Genomic DNA, 24,572 nt, shown 5'->3' on the forward strand with positions numbered 1-24,572 from the left:
CCCCTAAGAACATTGGGATTAGATGCAGAAGACCATCTAACCCAGTACCCTGCTTCCCACTGCATCCAGTCAGATGCCTCTGGGAACCTTACCAGCAGAGGACAGAAGTGGTGACTTTCCTCTGAAGCTCATGCCCCCACATTTTGTCCTCAGAGGTGTACCGCTTCAGCACCTACAGATACTGCTGAGTTCACCTTCTGGAGCAAGGGTGAGACTGTGGCCAAAGCAAGTTCCATTTTCGAGCTCAGCTGCAGGGAGGAATTGTCCTCTTTGCTTGTAACATGGCATTTGCAATCTTTGAGAAGTCTCTCTTCCAGACGCCAGGCTCTAGCACGGTTCAAGGAGGAGGCTTTACATTGTGGCTGGGCCTTCCGCGATCTCTTCTAATCGTTGCTCAATCATTACACGCAGAACCGAATACCTTAAAAATAATTGCACAAAAGGAGCCAGGTTGGTTTGCAGCAAATAAATGGGGGGAAAATGGCTGGCAGCATCACACAGTATTGATTTTCACACTGGCTGCTGTGAGAGGATGAAAGCCTGTTTTGAAAAATTAAGCCACCATGTCCGGGGTTCCTGCCATTCTATGCCTCTCTGAACAGAAGATAACTGGTTCCTGGGCATTCAAGACATTCTTCACATGTGCAAAGAAGTGCAAAGAAGTATTAAGGCTGTGATCCTAAGAATGCTTATTTGAGAAAAAGTGCCTTTAAACAAAGTAGGACTGACTTCTGAGAAAATATGCTGCAGTATCAAGCCAGAAGGCACTTTCAGCATTACCCATGAAAACACTTCCAGAACTATTCTGTCCTTTGCTGTCATGCCTCAAAGGACTTGTAAAACTCTTTGCCTTGAGGACTAGAAACCACTAGTTCCATCTCCCTGGCAAGGAAGAACTTACTTGCGTCTCAGTTTCTTCACTTCTCGATCTTCTTCTTCTTTGAGTTTCTGAATGAAGCTTTTCAGGACAGGCATTTCAAATTTGATATATTGAGCAACCTGTGGGAGAAGAAAAAGAAAAACAGCTGAAAATTCTTGAAATCAACCTCTTCCTTCAAGTACTGAATTTTGCCAGGAGTGGTTTCATTCTGCTTCTTCATCTGAGAGCACAGGAGAGCTGGACAAACATTCGCAGGCTCAGGAGTGCTCTATGAGACAAATGAAAACTTCCTGAATTTTGAGATGTACCCATGACTTTGGTCTTTTATGCATGGGTTGGATCTCCCTGCTTGCACCTGGGTTCATCGCACATTAAAGTAACCCAGGTTGGGGAAAACTGTATGCATTGGCTTGAATGATCAGGGATGAAACTGTGTCCTAATCGAGCCATGAATACAGAAAAGCAGTCTCCCAAGCTCAAATCAAGTCCCAGCCCTTTAAATGCTGTTCTGTAATTGGCTTACTTCACAGTGCTCCCCGTGAGAGAAGACTGCCTTCCCCCCAAACCCAACTGCCGCATAAAAAAGCATTTTAAGAAAAAACAAAAAACGGAGCTATCTGAAAGAAGGGGGGGGAGAAATCCAAGCCTCGTTTTTTTAAAAAAACTTTCTTTTGTTCAGAAAGAGCTGAGGTAGAAGAAGCACTTGAATCCCCGCCTCTTTACACACTGCTTTGTGATTGGCTGTGAGAGAAGCCAATCTTTTGTTTTCCCCTGTTTAACCATCGACATGCTGCTTTGAGGAGGGGGTTGGGAAAGGGTGGGGCGTGATGGCGCGGGGAAGCTCAACCCGAGAACAGAGTATGCAAGCTTTGTGACTCTGGAATGAGCCAGGATGAACGGTTTAATTCAGAAGAGGAATGGGAAAAGCCGGGTTCGTTTTGTGTTGAAACAACGTTGAGCTTCCAAGGAATGAGATATCGTGCATACTGAAAAATTTGATCCTGGCTGAAATGGGGAATAAAGGAGGTTAAAGCGACCATGCATAAAACACCTTAGTGTATGAATCACAGGAGCAAGGGAGAACCAGGAAAGGAACCAATGGTGGCTCACTTTGCAGGGATCCTACCACAGCTCAGCTAAGTAGAAAGCCTTCCTCCAGTGTAAGGAGCTTTCCTCCAGCTTTAGTGGCTCTTCTTCTGGCCAAAAAAAACACTTAAGCTGGAAAAAGGCTTCTTAGGTTGGAGGAAGGCTCCAAACTTTGCTGAGCTGTGTGCCCTTCCCATGATTAAGTGCTACTCGAACCACTTGGTTCCGGCAAGAAACATTCCTTCTTGTGCTGCTTGAGCGAATTTAGCAGGAAACGGGACCTCTGTATTGCTCGGTGCTGTGAGGTTGCTGAAAATCCCTGGGACTTTTTGTGCTCAGAACTGAAAGCCCTGCTCTGGTGTGGAAGGGAAGCAGGTGGTGCAACATCACACTCTGTGATGGGGGAACAGTGCAAAGTCTCCAGACTGGCTAGGCCAGATAGAAATCTTACAGGAGCCTGGCCTTCAGCCCTTTGGTTGGTCATCTTCCACATGCTCCACTTCGGGCTCCAGTTTCCACCTCTGCAGCTCAAGACCCTAATGTCAGTTTCAGCCTCGGAGAACAGAGTTGCAGAATCCCTACTCCTGATTGGGATATAGGCACCACCTTGCATACCCCCAGCCAGCTTCTGATAAGAGGCTGGCGGAATGAGAGCTGGAGACACAATCGCTCCAAAAGACGGCACTTCCATTGCAAAATGCTCTGGCACAGATTTTGCAAGAGACTTGCAATGCTAGCTTAAGCAGAGTTATACCCCATCCATGGACAAAGAAGGGTGTAACTCTGCCTAGGGTGGCACTGTTAGTAAGAAGTTTTATTGCAATGATTTCACGTGATGCCTTCTAGTGATCTGACTACATCCTATTGTATGCAATTTGAGACATAAGAAAAGCCATGCTGGATCAGACCAAGGCCGATCAAGTCCAGCAGTCTGTTCACACAGTGGCCAACCAGGTGCCTCTAGGAAGCCCACAAACAAGATGACTGCAGCAGCATCCTGCCTGTGTTCCACAGCACCTAATATAATAGGCAGGCTCCTCTGATCCTGGAGAGAATAGGTATGCATCATGACTAGAATCCTTTTTGACTAGTAGCCATGAATAGCCCTCTCCTCCATGAACATGTCCCCTCTTAAAGCCTTCCAAGTTGGCAGCCATCACCACATCCTGGGGCAGGGAGTTCCACAATTTAACTATGTGCTGTGTGCAGAAATGCTTCCTTTTATCTGTTCTGAATCTCTCACCCTCCAGTTTCAGCAGGTGAGCCCACGTTCTAGTATTATGAGGGAGAAAAGCTTCTCCCTGTCCACTTTCTCCATGCCAGGCATAATTTTATAGACCTCTATCATGTCTCCCCTCAATGACAGAATTGCATTTCTGCACTTTCTGAATGCCTCACATGGGAGAAAGACAACACGTGGAAGATATGACATGGATATCTACAAATGAATATAAATGGTTTTCCATTCTAAGCAGAATGGCTCTGCTTATGAGGAAAGTTTAGCCCAAAATGCCTTAAATAATGCAAGAGTCCCCTTTACTGGATCAGACCAAGTTCTTTTCCCCCTACTAATTTATTTATATATCACTTTTGCAAATAGGCTAAAGGCAGTTTCCATACATAAAAGCCAAAATATATAAATAAGTTAAAACCAACTCACTTTTGTCTGACTCTTCTGGCAACAGCTTGCCATAATATGGAAACACATTCAGCACATTAAAGGATTCTTCCTTTTGTCTGTCCTGAGCTTTTTACTACTCAGCTTTGTTCTATGATCCCTGAATTCTAGTATTAAGAGAACTGGAGAGAGAAAAATCATTCTCTCTACATTCTGGGTTTTATAGACCTTCATATGGACCTCACCTGTGCCACCTCCCCTCCTCTTCTTCTAAACTAAAAAGACTTTGTATTTCTGGGGCACCTGAGATTTAAATTCTAAAAATAGTAAGAGACCAGCCTGCAGCTACCGCAAACTTTGTGAAATCCATTAGTGACCCTCCCCGTAAAACGGACAAACCAACAAAAACACTAGGTCAGCTCCTATTCTACTATATGATACTGGAGACCAAGATAATTCAAACTATGGTATTTCCCATTACCTTGTATGGATGAGAAAGTTGGAAAATGAAGAAAGCTGACTGGAAGAAAATGGATTCCTTTGAAATGTGGTGTTAGAGAAGAGTTTTCCAGATACCATGGACTGCCAAAAGGACAGACCAGTGGGTTTTAGATCAAATCATGCCTAAATTCTCCCTAGAAGCTAAAATGGCTAAACTGAGGCTATTGCATTTTGGTCACATTATGAGAGGTCAAGACTCACTGGAAAAAAACAATAATTTTAAGAAAAGTTGAGATAGACTGACAATCAAAGAAGCCATGGCCCTCAGTTTGTGATATCTGAGTAAGGCTGTCAATGACAGGACATTTTGGAGGTCATTAATTCATAGGGCCAGCATAAGTCAGAAGCAACTTGACAGCACATAAAGCACACAAACAGACACAGATTTTGTCAGGCATCATCATTTTGCATAAAATGATAAGCTGTGCTTAGCAAGTACAGGGTGGGAAAAGGTGGGGGATGGTCCTATTTTCATTTAAACCTTTCTGCCCACTTTCTCTCTATGTGTAAAGTCTAATCGGATCATCTTATTGTGTTTCTGAAAATACTGATACAAAACAGAATGGCTGTAATCTAGTCACTAGATGGCAGCAGAGAGGTATTTCCCTACCAATGCCCTTCTCTGTCACTTAGCACATAACACAAAAAGTGAAAATTATATTTGCCATGATGCTGATTAAACATACACAAAGACTGGCTGGGCAAGACCTGCTTTGCCCTCTACAAAGCAATGGCAGCTCTTTTTCGATCTGAAGCACAAATAATAAAGAAAAGGCCCAAATACAAACTTGTAAATAGGGTTGCCAAGCTTCAGGTACAAGCTGGAGATCTCCTGCTATTACAACTGATCTCCAGCCAATAGAGATCAGTTCACCTGGAGAAAATGGCCGCTTTGGCAATAGGACTCTATGACATTGAAGTCCCTCCCCTCCCCAAACCCCGCTCTTCTCAGGCTCCGCCTCAAAAACCTCCCAATGGCAAAGAGGGACCTGGCAACCCTATAAGTCTCCCTCCTGCTAACATTCATTTCTGACTCAAACCCTTGGAAGTAAAACAGCACAGCATTGCAAATAAACTCACGTCATAGGTGACTTCTTCTACTTGGTCCTTCTCCATCAAAAAAACCTTAGAAATCTGTTCACACGGGCCCTGAAGAATCCGCGCAATCAGTGGGTAATCGGTGGCTTTTAGCTTTTGTTTTTCTGTGTATAATAGGAAGCAAAATCAAGGCGTTGAGGGCCCTGGAGAAGGCAACACTCCTGACTCCACTCAATTCTTCCACAGTCATTCATTGGGAAGGGGCCCTGGCTCAGTGAAAGAGCATCTGCTTTGTGTACAGAACGTTCCAGGTTCACCCCCTGGCACCTCCAATTAAATGGATCAGGTGATGTGAAAGACCTCTACCTGAGGCCCTGGAAAATCATGGCCAGAGTGGACATTACTAAAATCATGAGATCTACAAAAAGGTCCCCAAGGAGCTCAGCTCAGCAAGATGGGAAGCCAGGACATGGTGCAGGCAAGTTGTTTTAATGCAGCATGGGAAAAGGTCCTGTATCAAATTTTGCATTACAGTGAGATTTCTTTTGCATTACAGTGAGATTTCTCAGCTGAGGCCAGGATGCAAAGAACCAATGAGCTCAAGTGGGCTTTGCATATGTGCTCTCTGAACAGCAGCTGCTGCCCCACCACCGATTGCCACATGGCAAACCCCTTGGGAAATGGAGAGGTTGGGATGCATCACAAGCCACTGTTAAGGGGGGCAGGGTGGGGTGGAGAACCACACTGAAGACATGCAACTTTGTGGACCCTGGCTAAGGCCTACCTGTCCCAAAGGGAGCACTCCACCCCACTCTTCCACAAGACAGGGGAGACGCAAGAGTGATCAGAGAAGCTGTTGCTGAGGAGGGTGTGTTGCTCCTGCCATAAAGAGCAAGCTCACGTCTCTTTCTCTCTAGCTCACAGGACTTGGTCTACATGCACAGCAGAACGGAATGTAAAGCTCAGCCAAAAAACAGGCGAAAAAGTCATGTTGTGAATGCCTCCTACTTCTTTACGTATGTAAATGCCATCAAGTCATAACTGACTTATGGCAGCTCTAGCAAGGGGCTTTCCAGATAAGTGAGAAGCAGAGCTATTTTGCCGTTGCCTTCCTTTGCAGAGCTTTCCTTGGTGGTCTCCCCTCCAAGTATTGACTCTGTTTAGCTTCCGAGATTGGGCTATACCATGCCGCCTTCTCTCCTCTCCTGCCTATTTAGAATAGTAATGAAAGCTCCCTCCAGATAGGGGATTAGCATTACAGGCTCAAAGGATCCTTTTTTCTGCTGTGCTAATTTTTCTACTTGCAAGGAGACTTTTCAGTGAAAGAGCAGTCAAACAATGCATTTCCCATCTTGCGGTCCAAAAGGGTACAGCGCCCGCTCTGGCACCTCAGGAACATACTCTCTCATTGTGCTGCAGATGAAGACCAAGCCTTGCAGAAAACGGACAACATGACATCATCATGCTCAGAGCTTCCTGCCCACTTTCGTTGGCTGCTGTGTACGGGGAAGGGAGGGCAGGTGACCTCGCAGCATATTTTTATTGGTGGAAGATGCCACGGCTCAGTGGAAAAGCCTCTGTTTTGCCTGCAGAAGGTCCCAAGTTCAATCCCTGGCATCTCCATTTAAAAGGATTAGGTTGTAGGTGATGTGAAATACCTTCACCTGAGACTCTAGAGAGCTGCTGCCAGTCTGAGTAGACCAGGGGTGTTGAACTCAATTCCTATGAGGGCCGAATATGACATAAATATGACTTGGTTGGTCTGAGCCATGCCTCACCAGCCCATATCGAGAGTGGGGTCGTGGTTGCTGCCTTGGCTGGCTCGTGGGCCGGATAAGAACTCTCAAGGGGCCGGATTCGGCCCATGGACCTTATGTTTGACACCTCTGGAGTAGACAATACTGACCTTGATGGACCCATGGGGTAATTCACTATAAGGCAGCTTCATGTGTTCATGTGATGGAAAGATGCTGCTTTGGGAAGCAGCCCTGTATCTCTTGTAAACATCTAGTTCTGGCCTAAGGCCATCTAGTGAGCATGGCAGGGGTGGGAACTGAGCCAGGGGCTTCCTGGATCACAGCCTGCCCTCTCCACCACTGCACAACACCAGTCTTCATTCCAAAGTCCCTGTTTAAGCCAGAACCCGCTTGTTGGCTGCTCACCTCCACTTGTGTGGACGATGTACAGGGCAAATTCCTCTGCAGAGTTTTCAATCTGAAAACAAGAAAACACAGGAGATCTTTCAATTTAGACACACCTAATTTACCTAGATTATCCTGCAAAAGAAGTTCCCAATGAAAACACACTGGCGTCTGGGGACTTCTGCTAATGCACTTGATGTTTCCTTATTTAAAAGACTTCTGTCCCATTTTTCTCTTGATCAATGAGACGCAAAGCAGCTCACACATTTCTCAACGGACTGGTGCTGTGATCTTTCGCTCTGCAGGTCACCCAAAGGCAGCCCGGTTATGAGGCAAGGAAGGGAAGACTCGCCACATCGGGCAGCAGATTTCCAGGGACACTAAGGGCAGCAAAGAGAGGCACAACCGATGTAACAGAATCCAGCACAAAGGTTTCCGTGCCTTGCATATTTCCCATTCATTTCTGCAAGGCTTACACACCAGAACTCCTAAGAAGAGCCCTGCTGGATCAGACCAATGGTCCATCGAGTCCAGCATCCTGTTTCACAGAGCAGCCAAACAGTGGCCCTGGATAGACAACAGAGCACAGAGGCTCGGACCTCCCTCTGAGGCTGCCTCTCAGCACTGGGGTTCAGAATCTGACTGCCTCTCAACATGGAGTTTCCCTTTAGTCACCATGGTTAATGAGAGCCAGCATGGTGTAGTGGTTAAGAGCAGTGGTTTGGAGCGGTGGAGTCTGATCTGGAGAACCGTGTTTGATTCCCCACTCCTCCACATGAGCGGTGGAGGCTAATCTGGTGAACTAAATTTGTTTCCCCACTCCTACACACAAAGCCAGCTGGGTGACCTTGGGCTAGTCACAGCTCTCTCAGCCCCATCTACCTCACAGGGTGTCTGTTGTGGGTAGGGGAAGGGAAGGTGACTGTAAGCCGGTTTGATTCTGCCTTAAGTGGTAGAGAAAGTCGGCATATAAAAAACAACTCTTCTTCTTAATAGCCACTGATAGACCTAAACTCCATGAATCTGTGTAATCCCCTTTTAAAGTTGTCTGTGCCTGTGGTCATCACTATATTCTCTGGCAGTGAATTACACCATTTAATTACTCATTGATAAATAAAATAAGTTGAGTAAAATAAGTTGAGTATTTCCTTTTGCCAGCCCTGAATCTATTTCTCTATCAACTTCACTAGGTGCCCCCCGCCCATTGGAAGAGGAAGAAAAAGTTCTTTCTATCCACTTTCTCTTCCTTGTGCATAATTTTATAAACCTCTATCATATCCCCATGGTCCAGCCACTTAATCTTCTTTGTTGCCCTCTTATTTGCTATGCCTAGCTCCCTCCTAGATTAAGTAGGGTGAGGGAAGTTGCCACGGGGATTTTCCCACTCTTTCTTGGGCCAGTGCCCTTAAGAGCCAAAAGGAATTAGGCACATCACAGGAAAAACTTGCCTTAAACTTGTTGAGCAGCAATTTCAGAACTTGTGGTGTTGTCACTGTACTGTTTATTCGTACATTCGTGATGGAGCCATAGGCGGGTGTGAACACCGATGTCTGAGGAAAAGAAGAGAAAGATCACCCTGGCTATCAGAAGACGGGACTGCTGGATGTCAAAGAAATGAAAGGGGGGTGGAATGTGGCACCGTCCAGATGTGGAGAGCGTTCAGGATGCCTGATCAGGAGTTTTACAAGATAGAAAAGGGAAAAACTGAGATTGCAGACAGGAATCATAGAACCATAGAGTTGGAAGGTGACACACAGGCCATCTAGTCCAACCCCCTGCTCAATGCAGGATCAGCTCAGAGCATTCCTGACAAGTGTTTGTCCAGCTGTTGCTTAAAGATTGCCAGTGAGAGGGAGCTCACCATCTCCCTGGGCAGCCGATTCCACTGGGATTTTTTTATTTAAAGTTTTTATTGTTTTTTAAGGAATACAGAAAGGAAAAAAGGGGAAGGGGGGAAGTTTTGCATCCGTTTGCAATAAACGATGTTATCTCAATCAATAATGTACACACGTAATACAAAGATTATGCTTGCTACAAATGATTCAAAATATTGGTTTCCTATTTTTACTCGATAAAGAAGCAATCTGATATATTCTTAAACATAATAAACAGCCGCTAACATGAGAAGAAAAAAAGAGAGTAAAGAATAAAATAGCATTAAAGATAAACCATGGTCAATTTCTCTAAAGGTAGTCATTGTTAAGGTAAACCAAATATATTTATACATGAAAAGAACATCTATTCACATAAAAACCGATTCCACTGTTGAACAACTCTTACTGTAAAAATCTTTTCCTGATATCCAGCTGGTACCTTTCCACCCGCAATTTGAACCTATTATTGCGAGTCCTATCCTCTGCTGCCAACAGGAACAGCTCCCTGCCCTCTTCTAAGTGACAGCTCTTCAAATACTTAAAGAGAGCAAGCATGACTCCCGTCAACCTCCTCGTCTCCAGACTAAACATTCCCAACTCCCCTAGTCTTTCCTCATAGAGCTTAGTCTCCAGCCCCCTGATCATCCTTGTCACTCTCCTCTGCACCCACTCCATTCACTTTGTTATACTGGGAAAGGGTAGTTTGTTTTGAAACCATTATTATGGAGTTTTGCGATTGCCAGCTTATATAGCATCATCGACATTCTGTGGGTCTGTGCAATCGACGGTAATGTAAGTTGAAATTCATTGCATGTTATCTACATATTTTAAAAACGTGGGGAAGGGGAACATGCCATTTCCCCCCAGCTGTGTGTGTGTAAAGTGCCATCAAGTTGCAGCCGACTTATGGCGACCCCTTTTTTGGGGTTTTCATGGCAAGAGACTAACAGAGGTGGTTTGCCAGTGCCTTCCTCTGCACAGCAACCCTGGACTTCCTTGGTGGTCTCCCATCCAAATACTAACCAGGGCTGACCCTGCTTAGTTTCTGAGATCTGACGAGATCAGGCTAGCCTGGGCCATCCAGGTCAGGGCTTGCCTTTAAAAATTACTGGTAGGCAGATGGCCCTCAGGCGTCCTCTCACCACCTACACCTGCTTGGGGTCCAGCCACAAACTAAAGCAACTCGGACACCTCAGAGCTCATCGGTGGAGTTATTAAAAACAAACCGGGGCATCAAAACAAACATTGAGCAGCATTTTAAAAAATACCCACAAAACAGCCCTCCGATTGGAAGAGACCATAAAACAGCTTGGAAAAGATTTAAATAAAATACCCCTTCAGTTAAAAGCCCAGGCGAGAAGAACGGTTTGGGCTCGGTGCCTAAAAGACAATATAGTAAGCATCAGGCAAGCCTCAAGGTGGAGAGGATTCCAAAGGCCCCCAGTGAGAAAAGCCCCTCCTGGCTGCCAACCCCCTCATCTCTGCAGGTGGGGACACAGAGACCAGGGCTGGGGAGGCAGACCTCAACTGCCAAACAGGAGGAGAGATTTGGGCTTACTTTATGATTGTAGAAGTGGCCGTTGATGGAGAAACGGTGGCGCTTGAGCCGGCGCTGTTCGTTTGGGGTGCGGAGGGTCCCCCTGCGGCGCACTCCAACATCGCTTCGTGTGCGCATCAGCTGAGGTGCATCCTCCTGCTGGGCCTTAAGGTCTTTGGCATCTGAAACAGAGACGAAATTTAAAATGTGCATTTTGCGGTCAAGCTTTAAACACAGCCCCCCCTACTTTCTCGCTCTCTGACAGATGACATTATTAATTTACTTACTTGATTTATACCCAAAGCACATCATTCTCCTCTCCTCCATCTTATCTTCACAACATCCCTGTGAGGCAGGTTCAGCTGAGAGCATGGGACTGGGCTAAGGACACCCAGCAAGCTTCTATGGCAGAGTAGGGATTCAAACCTGGGTCTCCCAGACCCTAGTATGACACTCTCACTATACAACACTGGCTAGCTGTCTTAAGAACACAAACACAGCCCTGCAGGTGATGACCAAAGGTTTGGTCCTGCCAGCAATTCATTTCCAACAACAGCTGGCCAATGGCTTCTGAGAAGCTCCCCAGTAGGACATGGTGAATTATGGGCCACATACACAAAGCCACATGAACACATGAAGCTGCCTTATGCTGAATCAGACCCTTGGTCCATCAAAGTCAGTATTATCTACTCAGACCAGCAGCGGCTCTCCAGGGTCTCAGGTAGAGGTCTTTCACATCACCTACTTGCCTAGTCCCTTTAACTGGAGATGCCGGGGATTGAACCTGGGACCTTCTGCATGCCAAGCAGATGCTCTACCACTGAGCCACAGCCCCTCCCCGTCCTGCTTCTCTGGCACAGAGAAATATTTAGGGTTGCCAGTCAGCTCATCATTTTTATACACTCTTCAGGTTGCAGGAGCTCCATCTGAACAAACAGAACATGTCTTGCGCACTGAGGTTGTCAGCATTTTCTGTGAGGGCAGGCCCTGAGCACCTGAATCGGCTTCCATCTGTTCTGCTCCTAGTTTCAAATATGATCTGGTTGAGGTTTTTAAAAAACAAAAAACCCAAAAAAGGAGTTGCAGGAAAACAGCTAGGAAATACCACAGGTGTGTGTATGTGTAACAACAGAATGAGAATGCTGCTTTGTGGAAATATCAACAAATTTCCGCTTGCATTTTGCAGGCAAGGGCACGTATCCTTGACTGCCCTTGGAAGGCCAGTTCAAGTTTGGGGAAGGTTGGGTGACATTCCATTTCTGCTTTTGCTTCCTTTGTGCTTAGGGTTGCCAGCTCCGGGTTGGGAAGTACCTGGAGATTTTGGGGGCGAAGCCTAAGGAGGGTGGAGTTTGGGGAGGGGAGAGACTTCAGGGCCATAGAGTCCAATTGCCAAGGCAGCCATTTTCTCCAGGTGAACTGATCTCTATCAGTTGGAGATCAGTTGTAATAGCAGGAGATCTCCAGCTAGTACCTGGAGGTTCTATAAACAAGAGGTGAACTGAAATAAGGTTATGGGAATCCCTATACAGGAAGGTTATTAATGTGGCTGTGTACTGATAAATAACCTTCCTGTATAGGGATTTCCAGTACCTGGAGGTTGGCAACCCTATTTGTGCTGGAGTGCCACATGCATTAGATTTTAACTATCTACATTAAAGGCCTGGTTTAGGCTTGGAGCAGGATGAGGTAGTAATGAGGCAGCAGCGTGCCTGAAGAGGTAGAATGGACCAGCACCATGTTGGATTGAAGGGGGCAAAATCACATTTTCCTTCAACGACCCCTATGTGGGAAACTATCACAGCACGCCAAGGGCTAGCTAAACTAGAACCTCTCTCCCTGAAGAGCTAGTCTTTTTAAAAAAATTGCAGGAAGCTGTTTTATGTGGGGAAACTCACAAATGTGGCTTTGCCCACAGGTAGCCTGAAGTGGTAAAGCACGTTCTATCACCTCATTCTGTCGAATATGTAGACAAGGTCTCTTCAGAGTGCCATTCTTGGATCCTCTCACAACAAGCAACACATTTCAGCTTTGTAGGTTATTTTGGAAGTGTCCCAGCATTCGTGACGCCCCACGTACAAGGCCAAAAGGAACTTCACATACATCTCTCACTACCGCCAAATTCTCTCTGAAAATGAAAACTGACGTAGGCCTGTTTTGCAACGCCCACACCATCATTCAAACAACATGATGCTACCAGAGGCTCAGACGGGGTCACGACAAGCTCCTCCGCTCCACACTTGTCCTGCCCCGCTGAGAGGGCCTGCGCACCATTTCCCAGATTAAAAAGGCGGCAACTGGATTTCAAATGGCTTTTGCAGAAGAATTTAATCCTTTAACTAAGGGTGGGGAAAGCAAACCATGCCTGCAGAGCTCCTCAGGGACGCATGGCTTGGACCCAAAATATAATTAAATCCCCCTTAATCCATTTTTAATGGGCTCCTTAACCTCATGCTTCAACTTTAGATCACACCGTGTGGCAGCCCTCCCGCACCTGCTCCTGTTTCAGACCCCAAACAAGCTGGCTTTTTTTTTTTAATTTTAGTAGTCAACATTCAGCATGTGGCTGATGGGTCTTTTGGAAGGGGGGGTCTCTCTCTTCTCATAAGCCACAAACACCAGGATTGTCCCCCCATCATTAAGGCATCCCCACACACAATACAGAAGATCTTAAATGCCTGTGGGGGTCAAAACAAGGCCAGAGCAGGGGAGGGTGGTGGTACGTGATGTTAAAGACCTCCACCTGAGACTCTGGAGATTCATTGCCAGTCAGAGTAGACAGTGCTGACTTAGATGGATCAATGGTCTGGCTTCATATAAGGCAGCTTCATGGGTTCATGAACCCACACCCTGCCATACAAGCATCCTCCCAGTTGACTCCAGTTATCACAGTTGTAGTCTGCCTTCCACCAAAGAGTGCAGGGAAATATATGTGTGGGTGGGAGGGGGTATATAAACCCTGTGAGGTAGGCTAATCTGACCAGCCCAGTTTCTTGCAGTAACTTTCATGGCTGAGCAGCGATTTGAACCCAAGTGTTCAACACTTGAGCCACTATGCCCTGTTGATTGAAAACATCCTAACTACTGCTTATGAGGAGTGGAGGAAAGGCAGGCCAAGTAAGAAGTTGCTAGACAAGAGTTTCCTTTCTTCTTTTAACTAAACAATCAGCGGTAGTCACCTTGAGATGATCCTGAATGGGGGGGGGGGGGCGCAGCTCAGAGATAGAGAACCAGCACTGAACACCAGAGGCCCTAATTCAGACGGCCAGATCCTGCCAAAAAAGCCAGAGTTGGGCAAACTCTCTGAGAAACCTTCGTACACACCTGACTGCTCCCTCCCTTCACATTTGTTCATTCCCCTCTGCCCACCAATCATGGAGACTACTCCAAAGACTCTCCAAACAGCATCAACTTGCCAGAACTGAGAAAGTTCCTTGGATGAAACACAGGGAGAACGCCACTGAGGCATACAGGGGTTTCAACACTGTCCATTTCCAAAAAAAGCCACCTTACTGAAGCATGGCCATTGACCCCAAAAATGCATGATCAGGTTATATTTTTCTGCCAATTGCTAAAACGAAAGAAAAAAACATTGTGAGGCATTTGAAGCCACATGAAAAGTGCTCCGTTGTGGAAAGCAAGCCATTTAGATATATGTTCCAGTTAGATCTGTGTTTTCAGTACATGCAGCTTCTGTCAGCAAGTACAATCGCCGCCATCTGTATTCATGGATTTGCAGCAGTTGACATATACATGCGATTCGGATTAGTGGCAACGTGGCACTTGCCCCACAACAGGGAGGGGAGGGCGTGGCCCCTTAGAAGAGGATGTGGGAAAGAATCTCACCGATGGCAATCAGGAGATAGCAGAAAGGCAGTAGCTGTGTTGCTTTGGGGCCTCAGCCTCACTGCGATGAATGATTATGCAATGCCCTTAATAACGGTGACCCTCATAAGCTAAAGAGAGAGGTCTCTGCCCCACGGAGCTGCTAATCTACATTTCAGTAGCAGGAGATACAAAGGGAAGGGCCTAAAGCTAATGGACACAGACCACACATTGATGGCAGAGAGACCCAAGATTCCATTCCTAGCATAGCTTCTACTTGCCCCTACAACGTCCCTAAGAGGTAGTCCCACTGTCAAGAGGGCATCCTCTGTTCTAAGCACCAGCCAAATGCCAAGAGTGTAGAGAGGGACGGGAAACAAGCCCGGCTTCCTCTGTCTGAGCTTCCACCATCCCATGAATAACGGAAGAGGCAAGATGAACTTGTGGGGTAACTGTCATGGGCCGCAGGGGGGCCTCCGTACATCTGTGCAAGGGGTGAAAAATAATTCTTAAGGACCATCGAATCTAGTAACGGATTTTTATTTTTTTATGTTATGTATTGAATCCTGTTGTAGCGTGGAACGATTGAGCACATTCTGAAGATGGTGAAGTCAGATCCCAGCTTGCTCAGAGGCTTATTGAGGGCAGTATGTCAGGCAGAAGAGCACCCTTGAAGGTTCTCATTAGCCTTCTGTCTGCAACCTGAAGCCAGTAAACTGCTCAGCGGCAAATAAGGTGGGTGTGGTAACCGTGCTGCGGCGGAAAATTTCAAGCCAGAGCAGTCTGTGTAGTAAGAACCAGGAATTTCAGTCACAAGACCCATAAATGTCCACAATCATGCTAAACATGCCCGGGGGGGGGGGGATGAAGGGCCAGACATATTCACTCAGAAGCAGGAACCCACCCCAGTACAGAAATGAATTATTATGACACTGTGCTCTTCCCACACACACACACACACACACACACACACACACACACACTCTGTTCCTGAACCCTACGTGACTCGAATGTTTGCACCCAACATCTCAAACTTTTGCTACTCGGAGTGACATGCAGCCACACTCCCTTTCTGCTTCTTTGACTAGCACTGATGCTGTGGCTTTGATCCTTGAGGGGTGGGCCCTGCTTATTATTATTTTTTTAAATGACAGGGATCAGCTCAGATTGCACAAAGCCTTTAAATCCCTGTGAAGTTTCCACCCCCCCTTCTGTTTTATTGAACAGGAAGGCTGCTCTCTGCTCACGGAGGGGTGGCCCATCTTGAAAATGTTTATTTCCCCATGGTAACCGCCCTTAACAATGACGGCTGTTATTCCCTTGTTAAAGAGGCGAGGGCCGCACTGCCAAGGGGAAGGGAAGCCGTGCGAGTTCCTCAGCAGCCCATGCAGGGTGGCGGCGGGGAGGGGGGATGCTGGTCACATGAACTCAGAAAGGAAGAAAGCAAGATCTGTTCGGCTGTGTCTCCTCTGCATAAGAATGGCAGGATGTTTCAAACCCACAGGATGTGTGTCACAGCCCCTACATACAATCTCCCCACTGCCTTGCTAAAATCTTAAGTGTGGGTTCCCCTCCACACATTCACGTTGCCCCTTAAGCCTATGATTTCCCCCCCCCCCTTTGACTGGTAACGGGATGGAAACGGCTCTGTTCAGCAGTGGGGTGCTTTCTTTACACACAGGAAATCCCGAGGTTCAGTCCCTGGTGTTTCCAGTGAAAGACTCTCAGGAAGCAGGTGTTCAGAATAGCCTCTCCCTGCCCAAAACACTGGACAGCTGCTTCCAGTCAGAGTAGACAACGCTAAACTAGATAACCCAAAGGTCTAACTTGGTATGAATGAATGAATGAATGAATGAATGAATGAATGAATGAATGAATGAATGAATGGTATGAAGCAGCTTCACCTCCTCCAATCTGCAGGCAACGATTCACTTCTATAGTAGGTAGAAAGTAAATGATTTCCTTTGAGGGATGCTGTTGGTGTGGGGGCTGAAACTGCACCTGGTCATCCCCGGGATAGGGGTCTGCTTTGACCCCTCTCAAATATGGCATCCAAATTACTGCAGAACTCAACAGGGACCCCAGGAAACTGAGCCAAGCTCTTATTTGCCTGGTCTTTATGCTGGATTAGAGTTGTAACAGAGGGCTGGTTCCTAAGAGCAGAACTGCATTCTTTGAGACATAATGCAAAAATAATTCTCGGGTGGAGAGTTCCAATCTCACTTTAAGGGTGGATTCAGGCCAGTCATAACACAAAGCCGCATCGAGCTTGGCTTTGGCCAGGAGAGGGGGTGGGATGCAAATACAATAAACAAACAAACAAACAAATAAAACACATTCTCTGTCTTTCACCCCCCTCACAAGGGTGTTGTGAAGACAAAATAGAGTAGGAGGGAACCATGTAAACCAGGGGTCCCCAACCTTCTTCAGCCCACAGGCACATCTGGAATTGTGACACAGCATGGTGGGCGCAGCAACAAAACGGCTCCTATACAATGGCTGTCACAGGAGGCGGACCAGCCACAAAATGACTGCCACAGCTCAACTTCAGTAACACAGTACAGATCCTGTGCTGTGGTGGCAGCTGCTGCCAAAACAACATTTTAAAAATCTGCACAGCCAACAAATCTCTAGCAGTCAATCAGAATCCTTGCTGGGCAAAAGCCCTACCTGGCCCCACCCACTTCCTAAAAGTTGGCAGGCACCTGAAAAGGTGTTGGTGGGCTCCATGGGGCCATGTTGGGGACCCCTGATGTAAACTGTTCTGAGTTCCTTGGAGGAACAACGGGATGAAAATGTGACAGAAACCCAACTGCCGATCACCAGCAAGGTTCCCACCCCCGGGAATTTGTGGCTCCTCCTGCCTTACCAACTGCACCGTCTGTTTCGTCACCATCGGTCGAGGGCTCAGCATCGGTTACTTGGATGTCCGGCAAGGTACTGGGTTTTATCACAGACCTGATCATGAGTCATACAAAGAACCCAACAGTTAGTGATTCTGTGGGGACCCCCACCTTCCTTCGTTCGCACCAAAGGTCAGTGCAGACTGTACCACAATCACCTGACCTGCTGCTCAAGCCAATGGTCTGTTTGCATGAGCAGCATGTTAAGTCATTATGGAATGTATTTAAAATAACATTCCAACAATGGATTCCCCACACTTTCAGCTTAACAACCCCAGCAACATCTGCAGCAGTTACCAGCCCATACCGTAGGGCTGCCAAACTCCAGGTAGTAGCTGGAGATCTCCTGCAATTACAACTGATCTCCAGCTGATAGAGATGAGTTCACCTGGAAAAAATGGCCGCTTTGGCAATTGGACTCTAGGGCATTGAAGTCCCTCCCCTCTCCAAACCCCACCCGCCTCAGGCTCCACCCCAAAAATCTCCAGGTATTTCCCAACCCAGAGCTGACAACCCTACCATACCTATGGAGAAAAAGAAAATGAGAGTCTTCAAGTTGCCACTGGACCTTCCTGGTTTACACAGGGAAAGACTAAAGGGAAAGCTACTCAAGACCAGCATCAGCGTTAAACTCTGAAGCATTCAGCACAGAAACAGATAGTGGGAAGAGGTGGCTCAGGCTCTCCCATGCTTAAAAAAACTCCTCCCGACCGTGTAATAAATCATCTCATCAGGGAGAAGGTTAATTGAAGCTTCTCTCCCTGATGTGTTCATTTACTACATGCAAAAATGGGTTCTTTGCAAATGCAATGAGCATTTCAAAGTACAATCTCCTTCACCCTAATGTGGTGCAGTCCAGAACTCTATGCGTACTGCATAGAATGGCTCCATGCAACATTAGCAACAGACTGTGGCAATAGCAGAAGCGACTGAGTCGGCCACAGAGCATTTATTTTTGTACTCTTATTTATGCTGCAGCCTGTGATCATTTAGATTACAGAGCATCAGAAGCTGAATGAATCAACGTCTGTGACAGCAGAGATGGTTATGGTATGGTAACCGTCAGCACAGCCATGTAGCTGTGTGCTCAACTGGGATCCTACAGGAAGAAGAGAAGTTTGCAGCAGAAAATGCCCCCCTTCCAAAGCTGCCATTCCTTTAAAAATTTGGCAGCGACACCTGCGCGGCCCTTGTAACATGCCTCCAGCCTGTCTGAGGGCATCTGGATACCAAAAAAATTAGTCCATACATATGCATCCTGCACTGACCCATGTTCCCCCAGATTGCAGCCAGAGTGCCAGGAGGAGGAGGATGGTGGGGGACGGATGCGTTGGTTGTCATCCTGCATCTGCAAGCGGATTGGCCGGCGTAACCCCCAGGAGATGTTCAATAAGCCTTCCACTATGAATTCCCCGTCTTCCTGGAGGGGAGAGAGAAGAGAAAGAGTGAAGCTTGTGAATGATTTTAAAAGGGGGTTGTTATAAAGATACTCTGCAAAGCTGCCCCCATTTTCATAGCAGCCTTCTACATGCACCTCTGCACAGTCAATTAGTGTGCATGGGGGGAGCAGATATGAGCATGCTGGCCTCATCTCAGTGCAACCACCGCTTATGAGATGGACCCACATCTGCTCCCCCTCTACGTGTGCTGATTTCACCGATTGGGAGGTATCGGCTCTAGTACCTTGCAGAGGTCACTTCTGCTCCTCATGTCTAGTAACAGCACATCTCAATTATACAAATAAAAAAGTAAAAGTTGCAGAGTCAGTTGCATATAATCAAAAATTATGTGCATGTTCTCAATCTGTATAATGTAAGACCCCAGACTGGGACAGACTTTGGATTGCAAATAATTTTAACTTTGTTATGTTTTAGCACACTGTGTGATGTTACCTTCGGGTCAAGTCCAGAAAGGGGATTTCTCTCTTACCTCTCTGTGCCGTAGCTGCAAATTCTGACCTTCATAGTACAAGTTATATGTCTTCAAATGTAGCAGCAACTCATTTCTGGAAGGGGGCAGAAGAAGCAAATGGAGAATGGATACCCTCCTGGTAAGCATCACTGGGCTTGTGTACCTCCATCCAGGATAGAGGACTGCACCCAGAGGATTAAGGACTTAATACAGAACCATACTCTGGCGGCCCATGTGCCACCCTCCCCACTCAAGGCCAAAACACACAACCTACAAATTAATGGAAAGTAGAAGGCCTCTTGGACTGGTTAAGCAAAATGCTCAGGCAGGTGCTGGAAACCAAGCGCAGCTAAGAGCTTTTCCTCTTCTGGAGGCCTCCCTTTAAAAATGATGTGGACATGATGGAGTGGGTGCAGAGGAAAGTGATGAGGATGATCAGGGGCCTACGAGGAAAGGCTGAGGGACATGGGAATGTTTAGTCTGGAGAAGAGGAGGTTGAGGGGGGACATGACTGCTCTATTTTAAGTATTTGAAAGGCTGTCACTTAGAGGAGGGCAGGGAGTTGTTCCTGTCGGCAGAAGAGGATAGGACTCGCAATAATGGGTACAAATTCCCAACGGAAAGGTACTGGGTGGACATTAGGAAGTTTTTTTTTACAGGAAGAGTAGTTTTATAGTGGAATCAGCTGCCTAGGGAGGCAGTGAGTTCCCCCTCAATGGTAGTCTTCAAGCAGTGGCTGCACAAACACTTGTCAGGGATGCTCTAGGCCCGTGTTGGCGAACCTATGGCACGCGTGCCATTTCCGGCACGCGTCGCCCTCTCTGCTGGCACGCACGGCTCAGCTGGGCGGCGGGGCCCCTGCACTCCCAGCCGCCAGCTTTGAACTGCTCTGCGCTGCCTGCAGGCAGCGCGGAGTAGTTCAAAGGCCCCGCCCCCTTCCCTGGACTCTCCGCCGCCCAGCCTTTCCCCTCTCCCCCCCTCCCCGGCCGAAAACCCCTTTGCAGAGCGCAGAGGCGGCTGCCGCCCTCCAGCCCCCTTCTCCCTCTCCCTCCCCCGGCCAAAAAACCGTTTGCAGGCGCACGAGGCAGCTGTCCCCTCCAGCCCCCTTCTCCCTTTCCCTCCCCTCCTCCCCAGCCAAAAACCGCTTTGCAGAGCGCAGAGGCGGCTGTCGTCCTCCAGCCCCCTTCTCCCTCTCCCTCCCCAGCCAAAAACCCTTTGCAGGGCGCACGAGGCGGCTGTCATCCTCCAGCCCCCTTCTCCCTCCCCCTCCCCTCCTCCCCGGCCAAAAACCCTTTGCAGGGCGCACGAGGCGGCTGTCGTCCTCCAGCCCCCTTCTCCCTCTCCCTCCCCCCCTTCCTGGCCAAAAAACCCTTTGCAGGGCGTACGAGGCGGCTGCCGCCTCGCGAGCCGGCCCTCCAGCCCCCTTCCCTTTCTCCCTCGGTGCCTTCCATGGGCAAAAACCCTTTTCCTGGGTCGCAAGGCAGCTGCCCTGCAGCCCCCTTTCCCCTCTCCCTTCAAAACCCCTTTCCTGGGCGCGCAAGGTGGCAGCGCGCCGGCCCAGAAGCCTCATTCTCCCCCCCCCGCCAGAAGCCCCTTTCCTCAGCTTGCGAGGCTGCAGCTGCCTCTCATGCTGGCCCAGAAGCCCCCTTCCCCACCAAAACCCCCTTTCCTTGGCGCACGAGGTGGCTGCCGCCCTACTCACCAGCCCAGAAGCCCCCTTCCTTCCCTGGCCAGAAAGCTCTTCCTTCCTTTCTTCCTTTCCTTTTCCTCCCTCCGTCCCTCCCTGAAAACTTTCCTGATTCCAGCAAATGCCTGCTAGGTCTCTCCAGGACTTCCTCAAGAATGGAGAATACAGCCCTCCCACAACTGGTAGACTGCCTCTGAATGTGAAGGTACCACTATGGATGTCTGGTTCCCATCTATATTAGGTCTAATGCAGTTTTTGTTCTAATGCAGTTTTTGCAGGCAGCGTGGAGCAGTTCAAAGGCCCTGCCCCCTTCCCTGGACTCCCCGCTGCCCAGCAGGGAGTCCAGGGAAGTTGTTTATCCTAAGCGAAAACCTCAGTATTCAGGTTAAATTGCCGTGTTGGCACTTTGCAATAAATAAGTGGGTTTGGGGTTGCAGTCTGGGCACTCGGTCTCTAAAAGGTTCGCCATCACTGCTCTAGGCTGATCCTGCGTTGAGCAGAGGGTTGGACTAGACAGCCTGTATGGCCCCTTCCAACTCTATGATTCCTGCTGGAATATGCTCTTTCACAAAGACACCTCCCTTCAGCTTCCCACTAGCATCTTCACTTGTTTAAGAGACTTTTTCAGACCTGCTTTTTCAAGGACCTTCCCGCCCATTGCATGGCAACAGCTGCAGCTCATTCTGTGCCTGTCCTCATTTCCCCTGCATCCACCACTTCATGACTTGCAAACATCCATCTCCACTTCCATCACAGGTGCACACACAAACAAAAACCAGACAATGTCCCCAAGGGATTATGACAAATATATCCCCAGTTGCAAAAATTGAAGATCTGTCTCTCCCACTGACTTACTTTGAAATGTATTTCTCTTTTCCACAAGGGACCAAGAGTATCTCGCTGCTGTAGTCCATCCTCAGAGTCTTTCATTAGGACCTGTGTTTAAAACAAAGAAAAAGCTGCTTTTGAAAGGAGCAGGAAGATGCCCAGAGTAAGATGTGAACAGCCACTGATTTGCCTGGAGGGACACTTCGAGAGATAAATTTGGTGAGGAGCAAATACTTCCACCCCATCCTATATAGTTAGCTGCTGGTAAGTTGGGAAGGGCTGTGGCTCAGTGACAGAGCATCTGCTTCGCATGCAGAAGGTCCTAGGTTCAATCCTCGGCATTTCCAGTTTAAAGGATCAGGTAGTGAGTAGTAGGTGATGGGAAAGACCACTGCTAGAGACCCTGGAGAACCACTGCCAGTATGAGCAGCCAGTACTGACCATGATGGCCCAATAGTCTGATTCAGTAAAAGGCAGCTGCGTGCAATCCTGTACCGAAATTGCGATTTTCTTCACATCTCTTTACCCTATAGGTTGGCAGCCAGGGGAAGCCAGACAGCAAACCCTATAGGGCCTTATTTGCCTTAGGGTCCTTGAGTTGCTGACCCGCAGTAATGTCGGGATGGGCACCTACAAGGTCCAGAATAAGACTACACATGTGCTGCTTTTCCACAGAAGAGAAGGGTGGCTTTGAGTAACGAATTCATATACCGCAGCACTTCCCCTTCCATTCAGAGGAAAGGCAGCCCCCACCCCATGCCTGCTGAAATTTTTCAGCTGGGCCTCAGAGCTCCCTGCCCCTCCCAGGCCTTCCAGAGTTGAAACAAATGACGCCCAACTGATGAATAAGCTTCACAAAGGAAGGCATTTCACTGACATAAATTTTTGCAGCTTGTAAAATTAATCTTTTCTGGGCAGTGTTTTGGATGGCTGTGGTGTGGAATTTTAAGAGTGGCTTTTAAAAAAGGCATACATTCTGCACTCTGTTTAAACTGCACAAATTAAGCCTAATTTGCATAACCCCTCTCATTTTGTTTAACTTTTTTTGGCATTTTGAACAATTGTGCATAATTGATTCTGGAAACTTTATTGAGCCAGCTTTGGTTTTGGGGATTTCAGCAGACTTTGCCCCACATCGTTTCATGTTTATTGCTGCCGCCATAAGGAGAAAAAGCTTTGCTTTTCAAATGAAAAATATATATACTGAGATTCTGAGCAAGCTGAATTCCGTGGACAGCCACGCTTCCAGCATTTTCCTGTGCTCCGTGATACTGTGGCATGATCACATAGAGTAATCAGTCTTCAGTATTTTAACAGGTACCCACAAAGCAGAAAACTTATTTCCCAAGATGCTTCATCATGTATGAAACAAAGCCACAAACGGCAGGAAGCTCAAAAACTTTAGCCAGCCCTCCATCCGCCACGCGTTGTCTTCCTCAAAGAAAGAAAAAGCAGAACAGAAACGCATACTAAGAATATCACAACCAACCAGCAGCAGGACCAGTCTTCAGACTTCCTGCCTCTTTCTACCTAGTTTCCTAATCAACCCAGTAATGCAGGCTTCATAGCCACTAATCTTCAGTCTCTTTCAACATGGTTCCAATTAGAGTTGCCAACCTCCAGGTGGGGCCTGGAGATCTCCTGCTATTACAATTGACTACAGAAACCTGTTCCCCTGGATAAAATTACTGCTTTGGAGGGTGGACTGTATGTAGGGTTGCCAACCTCCAGGTACTAGCTGGAGATCTCCTGCTATTACAACTAGGGTTGCCAACCTCCAGGTACCAGCTGGAGATCTTCTGCTATTACAACTGATCTCTAGCCGATAGAGATCAGTTCCCCTGGAGAAAATGGCCACTTTGGCAATTGGCCTCTATGGCATTGAAGTCCCTTACCTCCCAAACCCCACCCTCCTCAGGCCCCAAAAACCTCCCACCGGTGGTGAAGAGGGACCTGGCAACCCGCCCCTCCCCAAACCCTGCTCTCCTTGGGCTCCGCCCCCAAAACCTCCCACCAGTGGCAAAGAGGGACCTGGCAGCCCTAACTGTATGTCATTGAACCTTGCTGAGGTCCCTCCAGGTATTTCCAACCCAGAGCTGGCAACCCTAGTTCCAATGCAGGCAGATGTGGCCTTATCATGACTGAGTGGAGGTGTGGCGTGTGGAGCACAAACCCCAGCCTAGGAAGTCCTCCTGCACAAACCCTTTTGAAATGAACAGAGGCTGCACACGCTCTTGATATCGCTCTTGAGCGGCTTCCATTCATTTCAACAGAGGCTTGTACTGGGAAACTTCCCAGTGACTAACAGAAACAGATTTGGACGTTCCATGTCGAGGAACCCTGAGACCAACCTTAGATGCAGGGCTTGACTGACTGCAGAGGCACACCCAGAGAGATAGAAGCAGTGGCAGGAAAGAGGTGTACAACAGAGAAGCGCACAGGATCCCATTCTAGAATCCTATGCAATATAGTCATTCTAGAGTTTGCAGCAGATTTGGATAATGAGTTAACTTTTATGAAACTGAAAACACTGAACTCTTCGATATTGTAGAATCATCTTATTCATAACTTATTCATTGTGGACAGCATTTGTGGATAGCCTTTAAAGAAATCTAAACATTTAAAACAATGAATCCTTGTACTATATGCTGGGATTGTCTGTATCCGTGTGGGGGATGGTCTTACATAAAAATCTTCGCATCACGTATTCCAAATGACTAAAACGTTGTTTTTGAAAGCATTCATT

General features: G+C 47.5%; 1 protein-coding gene across 1 annotated transcript; it reads right to left on the reverse strand.

Annotated features, from left to right (window-relative positions):
- Positions 1-336: 336 nt before the first annotated feature.
- RASSF2 (Ras association domain family member 2) lies at positions 337-21,935 on the reverse strand. The gene is made up of 10 exons (XM_056860591.1): positions 21,854-21,935; positions 19,330-19,405; positions 18,669-18,820; positions 17,367-17,455; positions 10,697-10,857; positions 8,713-8,814; positions 7,286-7,337; positions 5,166-5,287; positions 902-999; positions 337-421 (listed from the first exon to the last, which is right to left on the reverse strand). The coding sequence occupies exons 1-10, from the start codon at positions 21,910-21,912 to the stop codon at positions 352-354; spliced, it is 981 nt and encodes a 326-aa protein (XP_056716569.1). The 5' UTR covers positions 21,913-21,935; the 3' UTR covers positions 337-351.
- Between the last annotated feature and the right edge of the window lie 2,637 nt (positions 21,936-24,572).

This window comes from Euleptes europaea, chromosome 14, assembly GCF_029931775.1.
Source record: "Euleptes europaea isolate rEulEur1 chromosome 14, rEulEur1.hap1, whole genome shotgun sequence".
NCBI classification, from domain to species: domain Eukaryota; kingdom Metazoa; phylum Chordata; class Lepidosauria; order Squamata; family Sphaerodactylidae; genus Euleptes; species Euleptes europaea.